Genomic DNA, 13,670 nt, shown 5'->3' on the forward strand with positions numbered 1-13,670 from the left:
TTGGGTGGTCTACGACTAATAATAGGAGCCATTGAGAATGCTTTATAGCTATGATTGACTGGGGTGTGATGCAACCATCTTTGTCGAGTGTATCACTGCCTTAATCTTTCATTGGATGCTAATCTTTTGGGAATTTGGGATTGTCAAGATTTACCACAAAAGGGATCAATCTTCAGAAGTTGGAACTTTTATATCTACTTAAACTTCTTGTTTGTAGATCAAGAAGTCCCTCTCGTTAAGTTTTGTTGAAACGGCAAGATTGAAGGTTGGAGTATAAGAGGATTCTTGATATAGTGAAAGTTTGCATCATACAAAGTTGAAAAGCTCACAAACCTCAGAAGAAGAATGAGCAACTGTTGTCAATAACCTTCCTGGCATAAACAGTTGATACAAAATCACTAAAAACAGCACACACTTGTCAAAAAGAAGTGCTTCTTATTCTCTTAAGTCTTAACCATGTGAACCCATCTGATTATTAGATAATTAGATAATATCGGGTATAGTGGATGCTAACAACCATCATTGTACCGTAGAACTCCCTTGTTTAAATGCTTACGATGATCTTGGTAAAAATTTATATCATTACATACAAAATCGCAATTTGTTTAAAAACACAACCATGAAAGCATGGCCAAAATAGGCATCAGCCCTTGTATTACACAAGTTAATACTTCTTTCAACAAATCGTTGCTATCCGTTGGCTCGGGTTGATTGGGAACTTGCTCCACAGAATAACCGGTTTCTGTTTCTCGCTTACCATTTGTTTTACAATTATAATGAAAATTTTAAGTGGAAGGCATCTTGCATTTAAGAAACAGAAATGGGGGCAAAAAGGCAAACCAACCCGTTCCAACCTAATAATCATTGAAATGCTTCATCATTAAAATTTTGCCTCATTTTTCAAATGGTGGCAAACTTTCAATCCTGAAGCTAGCAAACTGTCCGCCCGTAACAGATTGAAGCAATGTACAGATTCTTGGACCATTTTTCCTGCAAAAAACATCAAACTATTAGTATCCTGTGCGGAAAAAACAATTGAGAAATAGCAGCAGTGGCAAACCACAAAAGACTATAAATGAATTTAGCCATCCTAGAATGGAATAAAAGCCAACCATGATATAATAACAGCCTAATACAACACAAGAAACTCATACCTTTACATGCGTGCTAGGGAAGGCAGAGGTACGCAAAGTCTCTTGAGTTTCATCAAGCAATTTTCGCTTTGGAATGCTAAGTATGAAAGCAGCCTGATCAGCAGTAGCAGCCATAGATGTAATCCTGTAACCACTCTCCCATCGACGATGTATTCCCTCGCTCGGATACAAAAAGTCGAGCTCCACAACCTTTCATCATTAAATGAAAAGCAATAACATTTATCAAGGTGGGTTAAAGTATTCATACATAATAAAGTATCAAAGGTCAAAAACGGTTTAGATACCTGATCAGAATATCCTGCATTCCTGGACATGACAACACCCCAGCGATTGCCAGCAGTAGTCATAGAGGTAACATGGAATCCTTCTTTCCACTTCTTGTTTATCCATTTAAAAGGAAATGATTCGCTAACTTTATACGACTGCTGTGTGTAGGGAGTCCCTGCAAAGCAACGATCAACTATGAGATATTAAAATAACTCATCATCTACTTCAATATCAACAACTATCTCAACTCAGAAGCTAAAAAAGGCAAAAGAAAAGCAATTTTGCTGATAAAATATTCTGATATGTTCTTTTGTTAACTTCTATAACAAAATAAGTTGTTTCAAAGGAAATATTGTTAGAATCCAAGATCGCATATACAAGCTGAAGTTTAAACCGGTTCTGAAAATGACCAAGGTCAGCATTTTATGTTGTGCACTTAGAAATTTGACATGCTTTCTCAGACACAAATTAAATAGCATTGCAACAATAATATGCTAACAAAATAATTAGAATCTAGACAAAAGACCAACACTTAGAAGGTACAGAAAAAGGACATAAATTACATAAAATCAGTAAGGAAAAAAGGTAAAAAGGAGGGTGGAAAATGATGAATCAGTGATAACTTGATGGAAAAATAATAATGGTCGCTATAATTCAACCCCGTGTCTTTTCTATATAAGTTAATAAAAATTGTAAAAAAATTGAGTAGTGGAGTAGCTCAAATTAAAACATCATATAAAATGTAAGACTAAAACCTTTGGACATGACAACCAAAGAACTTCCATTAACTGCACCAGCTATTGAACTGATATAGTAATTTTTCTCCCATTGCTCCATAATCCAATCCTGAGAGATCATCAAAACATCAATCATTGCACTAATACATATTTGCTAAATAGAATGAAATTTATAAACCTGAGAAGAAAGAAATATACCTTATGGAGGAAGGCTGGTGACAACTCATATACCTGAGAAGAAAAACCCGTTCCTGCATCCATAATTAGGGCCCACAGATTCGCTGAAGAGGCAACACAGCTTATATACAACCCATCCTCAATACCCTTGTCCACATGTTGCCGGAGCCTAGTGTCTGCTACATTATAGTGATATCTGCAACCAAAGATGTTATTTAAGAAAAGGCCGAAATGCTTAATGCATATGATAAGCAATCAAGTTTATGCATGCATAGTCCTTTCAAGACAGTGCATCAAGCACTAGAAATTACAAAGAATTCTTGCTTTGTTTGAATACCATTACATATGATAACTACAATTGCGTCAAAAAGATTTGAGAACGATTGCAAGTGCCATTACAAATTCGCAATCACATAAATCAAAAACAGCTATTACGTACAAAGAAGATTTAATCTTTATTTTTTTATAAAATCATATTAACTTATGATTATGAGATTCCCAGGCAGGGGGGACTTTTGAATCTATTTTTATAAAATTTGCTTACGATTATTATTGTTAAACAAGAGGCTTATAGAATTTCTGATAACCATGTTAGGTTAGACTTCTCTGCTGTCTTAAGAAATGATATCTTGGTATGTCCTTACTTTTCCTATCCTTCTGTTTTATTTTTGTTTTGGAGGAGAACATTAGCAATGCCACTGCTTCCCATTATCAGGTAAAGCAGGACATTTAACAAGATTCACAAAGGAATTTGAGCCTCAACATGCTCAATATAAGGCTGACTTGCTGTGGCTTTGCATATCAGTTACAGTATACATCAACATTTGGAAGAAGACTGCAGCCAATAGTCAGAAATGCTAGAAATACTATGAGCAACAAACATATACTTTTTCGTGTTAAAAGAAAGAGCAACTCAATTATTGAGCAAAAGCACTCATCTGCTCCACCATTTGTGGGGAAAAAGATTCATGTTCAGCAAATGATATAGAACGTATTATCAACAATATGCCAGATTGAGGAGGGTATATTGATTACCTCTGCTTCATGGGACGGCGTGCATTATACACTGATATCCACTGCGTTGCAGGACTACCTAGTCGCACTTTCTTCTTAGGCTGCTCATCTTCTTCCAGATTTATAAGCATCCTTCCTCGTTTTTGACCGACCTATTTATATTAAGGGTTTGGCATTTAGGCACAGAAATTAGTAAACAAAATAAAAAATATATATAATAATTTAGCAAAGTAAAAGAATAAAAACTATCAAAAGACAACCTTAAGAGCACCATCAATTCGGATAGGTCTCAATGGAGTGCATGGTTCAATTAAGCTATCAAAAAGTGATATAAGCTTGGAATAATTTGGCTCCTCATCGAATCTCATGTTCGTAACAGCCTCAAGGAACTGTTTAAATGGAGGAGGGCAAAAGCAGCACATCAACTCTGGAGAAGTGGCCATCTTTTTCTTACAAACAAGAAAGCTTTTATTGTCACCCTGCAAATTAAGGGGAAAGATAAATAGATTATATATCATGTAAAACTTCTAAACAGGAAACAAGAAATAAAGATAGACTGAAAAAATGCACCTGATAACCCTGCCATGGTAGTCTCCCTTTTATGAGAAATATTAACGTGTATGCAAGGGACTCAAGATCATCCCTTCGGCTTCCAGTCCTACCTAAATGTGCATGTACACTTGCATACCTTATTGTTCCCCTGAAGGAATAGGATATTATCAACACTGAGAAGAATAATATAATCATGCAAAATTCACAACATTCAAACATTGACGAACCTAAATATATCAGGTCTCTGATCATAATCAACATGTAGACCAGACGATGCATCCTTCCATCTCGATGCTGAAGACATTACAAGATACAAACATTATTATAAATACCATATAGCCAATGTAAATAAAAGCTAGGAAAAAAGTTCCAGCATAAAGTAAAACTGAAGCCATCTGATTTTGAAGGAAGACATACCCAAACCAAGATCAATGAGATATAACTTCTTATCATCAGCCGTTCCCGGTTGACCAAGCAAAAAGTTTTCTGGTTTTACATCTCCATGCACAAAGCTGATTCAAATAAATGAGACTCGTTTAAAAAACAATCAATTTAGGCTTGATAAGACTTAAAAAACCATCAACTTTTACCCTTTTAAATGGAGCTTCTCAAGGATTGATATTGCCTCCACTGCAATGCAAGCAACCATACTTGGTGACATCCTGTCCAGATGCTGAAGGGTTAATGGGACCAAAATGGAAATGGGAAGTGCAGTTAATAAATTAACCTAATAAGGTAACTAAGGGAGAATTCAAATCTCACGATTGGCCAAGAGAGTTCCATACATCCCAAAGACTGGGCCCAAGCATGTCCATGACCTGAAATATTTTATTTTCCTTTAGACAACAGATAGAAAGTCAACATATGCTGATGTGACGTTTTGAACCATGTCTCACCAGAATATAAAAATCTCCTTGTCTACCCTTGTAATGAACCCAGGGAATGCCATAACAACCATTCAGAGTACTGCTCAATACCAAAAACAAACCGAGAGAATTAGCTAGTGTCTTGAGAAATGTCCCCTTCATAAGCATGTTTAGAAAAGAGGACAGATAACTTACCTGTAGACTTGCCATTCATAAGGAGGCCCATAATTGCAGCCTTTACTGTTTCTGTGCTCAAACTTTAATGCAACCTGTAAACAGAGTTAAAACTTATATAATGAAAACATGCCAATGTATCATCCCATGTAGGATTTATTAGTATTTCAGTAAATCCTTAAAAAGAGATTGAATTTTTAACATCACCTCAATTGCATCAGGACCAGTTCGATCAGAACCACCACTCATCCTTCTGCCAACATAAACTTGGCCAAAACCACCCTTACCCAATTTCCTTTCTATCTTGTAAACAGGAGAGTTACCAACTTGTACCTGTACCACCAAAAGAATAACCAACTCATGAGAGGTAACAAGAAATTAAGAACAAACCTTCACTACATGCTTGAATAAGCATGACAAGGACCAGTATAAAAATATATAATAAATTTTGTTCTAAAAATATCAAAATTCTACAACTATCTCATATTTTCGAAACAAAACAATAAACACCAGTTTAAGACATTAACAAAAACAGAAAAGCCTGTAATAAATGCATTAAATAAATAATTATTATATTCAGCAAATCTAAGAAGTTAACAAAATAAGCCATCATTACCAGATAACTGCATCATAAAATCATCCAAAATAAACTAAATATATTTGTAAATGTAGTAAATCAGTATTAAAAGAGGCAATATCCAAAATGGGAGATACCCTCTCAGGGACAGGGGTGGTGCTTGCTTCTTCCTCAGCTCCTCCAGCCACCTTGTCTGCACTTCCACCCTCCATCACAATATTATTATTGGCCACTACCTCTACCTGATTGTAAACAGGTTCAGGAGCCCTCAAACCAACAGGTTCTGGAAGGGCTTCACAAGGTTCAGGGTCTAGATCAATCAATCTTGCTCCACGGCCTCTACCAGCTGCAGTTCGCCTTGTGGGTACAGCTGGTGATGGCCCTTTGCCTACAGCTGTAGCATTACCCCCTCTTCCTCTTCCACCTCCAACTCTCCTCCTAGTTCTGTTCTGAGCAGGTTGTACCCAATTTTCTCCTTGATCAACGGGTAGTGGACCAGGCTGAAGATCACCAAGCCGTTTCGACCTTCTAGCTCCACTTCTCAACTCTGGCATCGTCTCCCCATTCAAATCATAGAACACTTCATTCGCCCCAATTACGCAAAAGTCCTCTGCAATTAAAAAATAAATAAATAAATAAAATCAATAGAGAAATGAGTTCCAAGCATTCACTCAGTAACCTTTTCAGTAGCAAGAAGAGAGCATGGAAGATAAACTGAAAATATCTATCTATATCTGCAGCATAATTTGAAAAAGTAGGGTGAAAAATATCTATGGAGCTTGCCACACCTTGCCCGCAGATAACAGCATAAAGAAAGTAGCATACTGAAAAGGCAGTAGATACCAAGAAAAAGGTTCTACTTTCAGCAAAATATACTCCACAATCCAACAAGAAAAGGAATGTCTCTAAAAGCATAAAATGCAACCAGTCGCTTTCAGCATTCCAAATTTAACACGCAGTACTTCTTATATCACCATTTGTCGGTCAATAATTTAAACTATATTACACAAAACCAGAATAAAATACATACATAAACAGAAGCCAAACAAGTTATTAGCTTCAAGTTTCACCATCTAAACAGATTACACACAACTCCAAACCTGCAAATTTTCGCCGATTGCTTCGACTAAACCAAACAACACAAAAACGAACCTAAAACAAATAAAAATAAAAAGTTCCTTTTTTTCCTATCAAAAACAGATTGAGTGCTCCATGAAGAAAACCAATCGTGAACCGATCATGAAAACAATATTTTTCAAAAAAATATCAACACGCAAAAAAAATAAAAAAGTAAAACAAAATCACAAAACCGACCATCAAGTTTGCTCAACACTATCACCAGTCACGAAACGATCAAAGAAGAATTTTTCCATAAAATAAATAAATGTTAAATGAACAATCCAAACGTTTAAAAAAAATTGAAAAACTAAAAACTAAAAAACTCACAGATCGATCCGGTAAGCTGCAAAAAGAAGAGGATCGGGTGGCGATTCACGAACAAAAGAGAGAAGAGAGCGATCGAAGTGGGATCGCGAAAGAATCAGTGAAGGAAACGCGAGGAATGCGGAATGCAAGGCAGTGAAAAAGGCAAAGGACAACAACAATAAGAAGAAGCTATTGTGTTAACATAACAATCATCGTCACCAAAATCGAAGATGAATTTATTTAGGGTTCGCAAGAGAAGAAGAAGAAGATGAAGAAGAAGAAGAAGAAAGGTTAGAGAGTATGGTATTATTATTAGGTGGAAGATGATAGATAGAGAAGATAGAGATATGGGGTTACCCCTCTTTGGTTTTTGTTGTTGATGTATTGTTCCTGCTTCTTCCTTCTTTTCTTTTTTTTTTTTTTTCTCTTTTTTGGTGCCTAGAAAAATATTAATATTAATATTTTAAAATTATATTAATATTAATTAATTATTTATAAGTAAATGGTTTTGGGATGGAGAATGTGGCAATGGCGATTGGCGAGTGAAGTTTGTTGCTTGTTGTTTGTTGTTTGTTTGTGTTGTGGGTGTGTATTGTTTTATGTCCTATATCTGACATCTTATTTCTTTTTTATTTATCCATGTATTTCTTATACATAATTGTGAATGAATATATAGTTACAATCGTCCCTATGTGATTTGTAACTGTTGATCTAGAAGATTTTTCTTTTTATTAACGTTGAATTGTTGATCCAAAAGAATAGAATCTTACAAAATTACAAAAATATATATGTATATAAAAAAATTAATCTTTATATATTTATATATTTATATACATTATTTAATATAATTTTTATGCATATTTTATAGAATAATTAGTTTAATGACTAATCTTTTTATAAAGCATGGTCATAAAATTAATGCAAGTATATTTGGATAAGATTTTTTTTATTTAACGTGCATTTTTTTTTTTTGGATAAGATCCGATCTAGTCCCGAACATTTTAGGGGCTAATTTGGTTTGATTTTACCGGATCTATGGTCGAATAAGGCACTCAAAAATAGACCCGGTCATTATTTCGAGTTGGATCTGGGCCATAGTTCGGGTCATCCGAACTCGACCCGGTGGTCCGGTCATACACAATTAATATTTTGTGTTATTAGTGATGGATGATGACTATTCTTATGTGGAATTTAAGTATTGTAAACCTTAATATTTTGTATTATTAGTCATTATAAGACTATAAGTTAATATTTTATATTTAAAATGCATAAGACTAACTAGACTAATGCATAATATTGTGTTATTTGTATTGATTTAAATATTTGGTGTTATTAGACAATATTAGTGTTGATTGTGGTTATGCTTTAATTTTAGAGAAGGGTTGGTTCTTCTTATATTTTTCTAAGTAAATTTTACCATGTCAAATAATGGTTAGAGTCTTGGAAATTTGGATATTTTCACGTGCTAGCTTACAAAAAGGTAATGTTAACGGCCCGATTTTCACCCGGTTTTTACATGGTATAATTGTGGCCCAAAAAGTGTGTAGGTTTCATCGGGTTTATGGCCGGGTTCGGGTCTAACAAATAGGTCCGGTGTATATTTCGGGCCAGGCCAGGTCTGGGTCACATCAAATCCGGTTTCACCCAACCCATGAACACCCCTAATATATGTGTGTGTATGCGCACCGGTGTGTTTTTTATTTTTTAAGAGTAAAGTATTGTTTTAGTTTTTAATGTTTGAGATGAATCTTATTTTAATCTTTAACATTTTAATTGTCCTATTTTTATTCTAAAATATTTAAAATGATATCAATGTTATTCCACCATCAAATCACTCACTAACAATTAACGAAATTGATGTATTATGTACTATTAATAATATTTTTGTTAAAACTACTTTTGTTTAGTCCCTTCTCCTACCTATACACTCTCAACCAGTTCAAATTCTATTCTCATACTTTCTTCTTTCTCTTTCTCTTTCTTTTACAATATTAATTCTCTAAAAAGAGTTTGAATAGGAAAATAGAATTTGGGATTGTTAAGAGGATAGACGTGAGAGAAGGGGATTGAACAAACATAGTTTTAACAAAGTATTATTAATAATACATTAATTTTGTTAAGTGTTAGTAAAGGATTTAACGGTGAAATAATATTGATGTCATTTTAAACGTTTTGAAATAAAAATAGAATGACTAAAACGTTTTTTAAACGATTTTTAACCGATTTTTTGTAGAACGGTTTTAGAGTACAATCGGACCGGCTAGGAGACCGATTTTCAGTGAATCCGGTCGAATCGGTCGGTCTGGTTCAGTTTTCAGAGCCTTGTACATAATTGGAAGAGGTTGAACAAGAGCCTAACCCGGAGGCAACAAAGAGATTTTATCATCTATCAAAATCTGCTGTGAAACCTTAGTTCGAGGGGTGCATTCATTCGAAGTTGTCTGTATATATTAGAATGATGAGTATTAAGTCGGAGCCAAATCATACCCAAGAGTCTTTTGATAAGTGGGTCACCCTTTGCAATTAACCGGTACCTGTGAAACCACTGGCATCCCCCGAAACCACTACAAAGCAAAGAAATTAGTTTTAAAATTAGGTCTAAATTCGGTGAAAATTGATTGTTGTTTGAATGGTTGTATGACGTATTACAAGAGGGATGCAGACCTAATTGAATGCAAATTTTGTATATCACCGAGGTTCTAAGTTGAGAGAGAACAGATTGGTATACGAGTTAAAGAGAGTTCTAATAAAATGAATGCACTACTTGCCCTTGATCGGGTCCATCCTACATTTGTGAGCGAGCCTAGAAATGTTAGACTAGCTTTGTGCTCTGACGAGTTCGCACAGAATTCCAATTTTGGTAATGCATACTCATGTTGGCCTGTAGTGGTGACACCTTATAACATGTGTCTCGAAATGTACATAAAGGACCCATACATGCTTCTAACTTGCAGCATACCTGATCCCATCAATCCAAATGCCAAAATAGATGTTTTTTTGCAGCCCTTGGTGGATGAGTTAAAGCAGTTGTGGATTCATGGTATAGAAACATATGATATTTTGACTAAGACAAACTTCTAACTATATGTTGTATTGTGGACCATTAACGACTTTCCTGCATATGAAATGTTGTCAGGTTGGTTCACTCAGAGCAGAATGGCATGTCTCATTTGTATGGAGGATATACATACATTTTGGTTGACGAATAGTGTAAGAATTTGTGGTTTGATTGACATCGAAGATCCCTCAACATAGATCATTCTTTTTGGCGCAACAAGGACTCGTTCAAAAAGAATAAAACTGAACAAGAAAAGGCACTCGTGAGGTTGGATGGTAGGCAAGTTTGGCATTGTGTCAGTAGAATCCAAAGGATTGTCGATAACCGGGCAGGTTTGAGACCTCTGGAATATAGCAGGGAGTATAATTGGACTAGACAGGGTATATTTTAGGAGTTACCTTATTGGAAAGACAACTTAGTTCGATATTGTCTTGATGTGATGCACATTAAAAAAATGTGTTTGATAATATCATACACACAGTAATGGACGATAAGCGAACAAAGGATAATGATAAGGTTAGGTTAGACTTGGTGGACATTTGTAAGTGGTAAAATCTAAACTTAAAGAGACTTGAGAATGGACCAGTGGGCTAAACCAAAGATGGTATTTGCTCTAACGAAGGACCGGAGACAAAATATTTGTAAGTAGATTAGAGGATTGAGGTTTCCTAATGGTTACGCCTCTAACTTGAGCAGGTGTGTAAACGACTCATAGGGTAGGCTTGTTGGATTGAAGAGTCATGACTATCACGCCTTCATGGAGTTTTTGCTTCCTGTCATGTTAAGAGAACTTCCAACCAACATCTGGAAACTTCTCACAGAAATAAGTGAGTTTTTTAGGGAGTTATGTGTCACAAAACGTAGCATTAATGATCTCACAATCATGGACAACAACATTCTCATCATACTTTGTAAGCTAGAGAGGATATTCCCTCCATTCCTTTTTGACGTTATAGAACACTTAGCAATCCACCTACTATACGAAGCAATACTATGTGGGCCGGTCTAATTTAGGTGGATGTACCCATTTGAGAGGATGATTAGTTCATTCAAACGCACCGTGAAGAACAGAGCTCAGATTGAGGGCAGCATCTGCGAAGTATTCCTAACTAAGGAAATATCTGCATTTTGCTCATTCTATTTTCTGCCTCATGTTGAGTCACATAGAACAAGGGTTGGAAGAAATTATGAGAGGGGAGAATCCTCGTCATGTAAAACAATATACCCAGTCTTTGCTCTGAAAGGGGTTGTAATGGGTGCGGGCAGTGACTATTGGTTAAAGTAGAAGGAAATCGATGCCACACATTTGCATGTGTTGCTTAAATGTGACTAGATTTTACTCTATCTCATGTGAATTTTTTAAGTTTTCGTAAATATTGCAATAAAAAAGATACTAACTTCGTAATCTAATCAAAACTTTTTTATCCTATTCTATGTTCTATCATATGTATTTCTTTTCCAAACTTTGAGAAGAATGTAACATAATTAGCATTATTTCAGATATTTTAATTACTATCATTCCGTATTTTTAATTTGTATATCTGATATTTCACATCAAGTTTAAAGCACTATTTCAATTATTAATTATCAGGATACATTATAGATGGATAGAAAAAGATTATTAAAAAAATAAAATAAAAACTACCGCCGGAATTACCTACGATAACAGCCCAGCCAATTTTCCAAAAAAAAGTTAAAAAATATTTTCATCGGTATTACTATCGGATTAATCCGCCGGTAAGATGGCATGAAACCGTATATGATGGCGCCAATGTTACCGTCGAAAAATTTCTGCTGGTAACATTCAATGGATTTCATTTTCTTGATAACCATATTCCGTCGCTAAATTCGACGCAAATTACCGTCAGACGCATGAATCCAATGGTAATTTTATTACCAGTGAGGTTTATTGCGGCTGATAAATACCGACACAAAATCTAACATTATACCATCGGATTTTATTAAAATTTTCGACGGTAATTCTGACAGTACTCAACATTTTTCTTGTTGTGTTTTGAAAAGTACAAGCACATCTTCAAAAAATTTTACCAAACCAAACCTAAATACAATCATCCTTTAACTGCTATTGCCAATTTTTCCTATCTTCTTTGTCTGCCTCTTTTCTCCACCTCAGCATCATCCTTCCTCCTCCGCTCTACACCTTGCCCTCACCTTCCTCTTCTTCCACGATGTCGTCTCTACCACACTTTTATTGCTAACATCGCACTACTAACAACTTCCCTTTCTTCGTTACAGATTCGCCATCATTAAGCAAAAGAAGATGCAATGGGATTTTTGCATGAAGGGAATGAACTGGCTATGGGTTAAACCTATTCCAATTCGAGATAATGGCTTAGCTTCGCTTGGTCTCGCTTCCATCCTCCTTTTCTCTTGTGTTGTTTTAATTTATGTACATAAGAAATTAATTATTATGTTGTTGTTGCTGCTGTTACTATATAGGTAAGGAGGAGAAACAATGAGTGTCGGGTGAAAGGAGATGTGATGGTGGAGATAAAGGAAAACGAAGGTATGACAGAACATTGATAATGTCAACGAGGATGAGTTGTAGCACTAAGGTGGTTTGGGGAGGTAAAAAAAAAGGGTGAAGGAAAGAGTAATGGTGGTGATTCGGAGAAATGAAGAGGAAAATTATGATGATGATTTGGAGGAGGTAAAGGCAGTGGAATGTGAAGTGGTGGTAGCAACGACAACGATAACACCAACGACGTGTGGAGGAGGAGGAGATGATGGTGGTGGTAATGTTAGGTATATGGTTTGGTTAGGTTTGAGAGAAACAGAGAGAAGGATGGTTTGGAGATGATGATGACGACGATGATGACGATGATAAATGAGTTTTAGAGGAGGACAAAATTGAAAGAACAAATTTTGACTATTTAAAAATAAACAACAAGAGTAAAATTGAAGTATTTTTAAAACATTAGAAAAGAAATTAAAACAAATTAAATATTAAGAATATTTCTAAAAGTTTACGAAAATATTAGGAATAAAAAATATACTATAACATTAAATGTTTGTTTAAGAGTACATTATTATTTCTATCAATAAAAATTTTAAAATTAACAATTTTGCTCATAAATTAATAGAATTAATTTTGTATCTATGAAAAATAGTGTTAGTAAGACAACCTTTTAATTTTGTTCATAGATAGAATTATTAGTATTTTAAAATTTTTATGAATAAAATAAAATATTAATTTAATTATATTTCAAGAGTACAGATTTAATTGTATTCATTCATTATAAATTCTTTATCTTTTTAATTTTTGGCTCTAATTTAAATTGTCTTAAAATGTCTAGACTATTAAGTGATCCTAGTAATAAAATATCTTTTTTAATTTTTTAATAATTGTTAAATAATTCTTTTTTAAATTTTATTAATTGATCTTTTATGTATTATTTAATTTTAAAATTTTAGATTTAATTTTTAGTTTTTTATTTTATTATTTATTATTTATCTATTTTATATTTACAACTCTATCATTAACAATTTGATATTTTATTAGTATCTATATTCAATCCCTTTTCCAATTTTTATTTTGAATTTGGAAACCTAACCTTATCTTTTCAATCCTAATATTAACAATTTCATAATCTATCATCATCAATCTCCTTTTTAATTGTCCAATTCATATAATTGTAATCATTTTAT

General features: G+C 34.3%; 1 protein-coding gene across 1 annotated transcript; it reads right to left on the reverse strand.

Annotated features, from left to right (window-relative positions):
• Positions 1-522: 522 nt before the first annotated feature.
• On the reverse strand, positions 523-7,383 carry LOC107604959 (casein kinase 1-like protein HD16). The gene is made up of 17 exons (XM_016306678.2): positions 6,965-7,383; positions 5,656-6,128; positions 5,149-5,274; positions 4,963-5,036; positions 4,798-4,867; positions 4,664-4,719; positions 4,492-4,563; positions 4,319-4,413; positions 4,129-4,195; positions 3,920-4,049; positions 3,610-3,828; positions 3,371-3,501; positions 2,357-2,531; positions 2,177-2,267; positions 1,439-1,596; positions 1,155-1,343; positions 523-990 (listed from the first exon to the last, which is right to left on the reverse strand). Exons 2-17 carry the CDS (start codon positions 6,070-6,072, stop codon positions 931-933), a joined length of 2,130 nt encoding a protein of 709 aa, XP_016162164.1. The 5' UTR covers positions 6,073-6,128; positions 6,965-7,383; the 3' UTR covers positions 523-930.
• Between the last annotated feature and the right edge of the window lie 6,287 nt (positions 7,384-13,670).

Source organism: Arachis ipaensis, chromosome B6 (genome assembly GCF_059453495.1).
Source record: "Arachis ipaensis isolate K30076 ecotype BB chromosome B6, ASM5945349v1, whole genome shotgun sequence".
NCBI lineage: Eukaryota > Viridiplantae > Streptophyta > Magnoliopsida > Fabales > Fabaceae > Arachis > Arachis ipaensis.

Bases quoted from the DNA above. Each gene is read 5' to 3' on its own strand.
- LOC107604959 (XM_016306678.2), bottom strand. From the start codon at position 6,072: ATGCCAGAGTTGAGAAGTGGAGCTAGAAGGTCGAAACGGCTTGGTGAT. The intron at 4,050-4,128 runs GTTCGTCAATGT...CTATTCCTTCAG, and splicing joins CAGAGACCTGATATATTTAG to GGGAACAATAAGGTATGCAA. The intron at 3,502-3,609 runs GTTGTCTTTTGA...TAATATAAATAG, and splicing joins GAATTGATGGTGCTCTTAAG to GTCGGTCAAAAACGAGGAAG.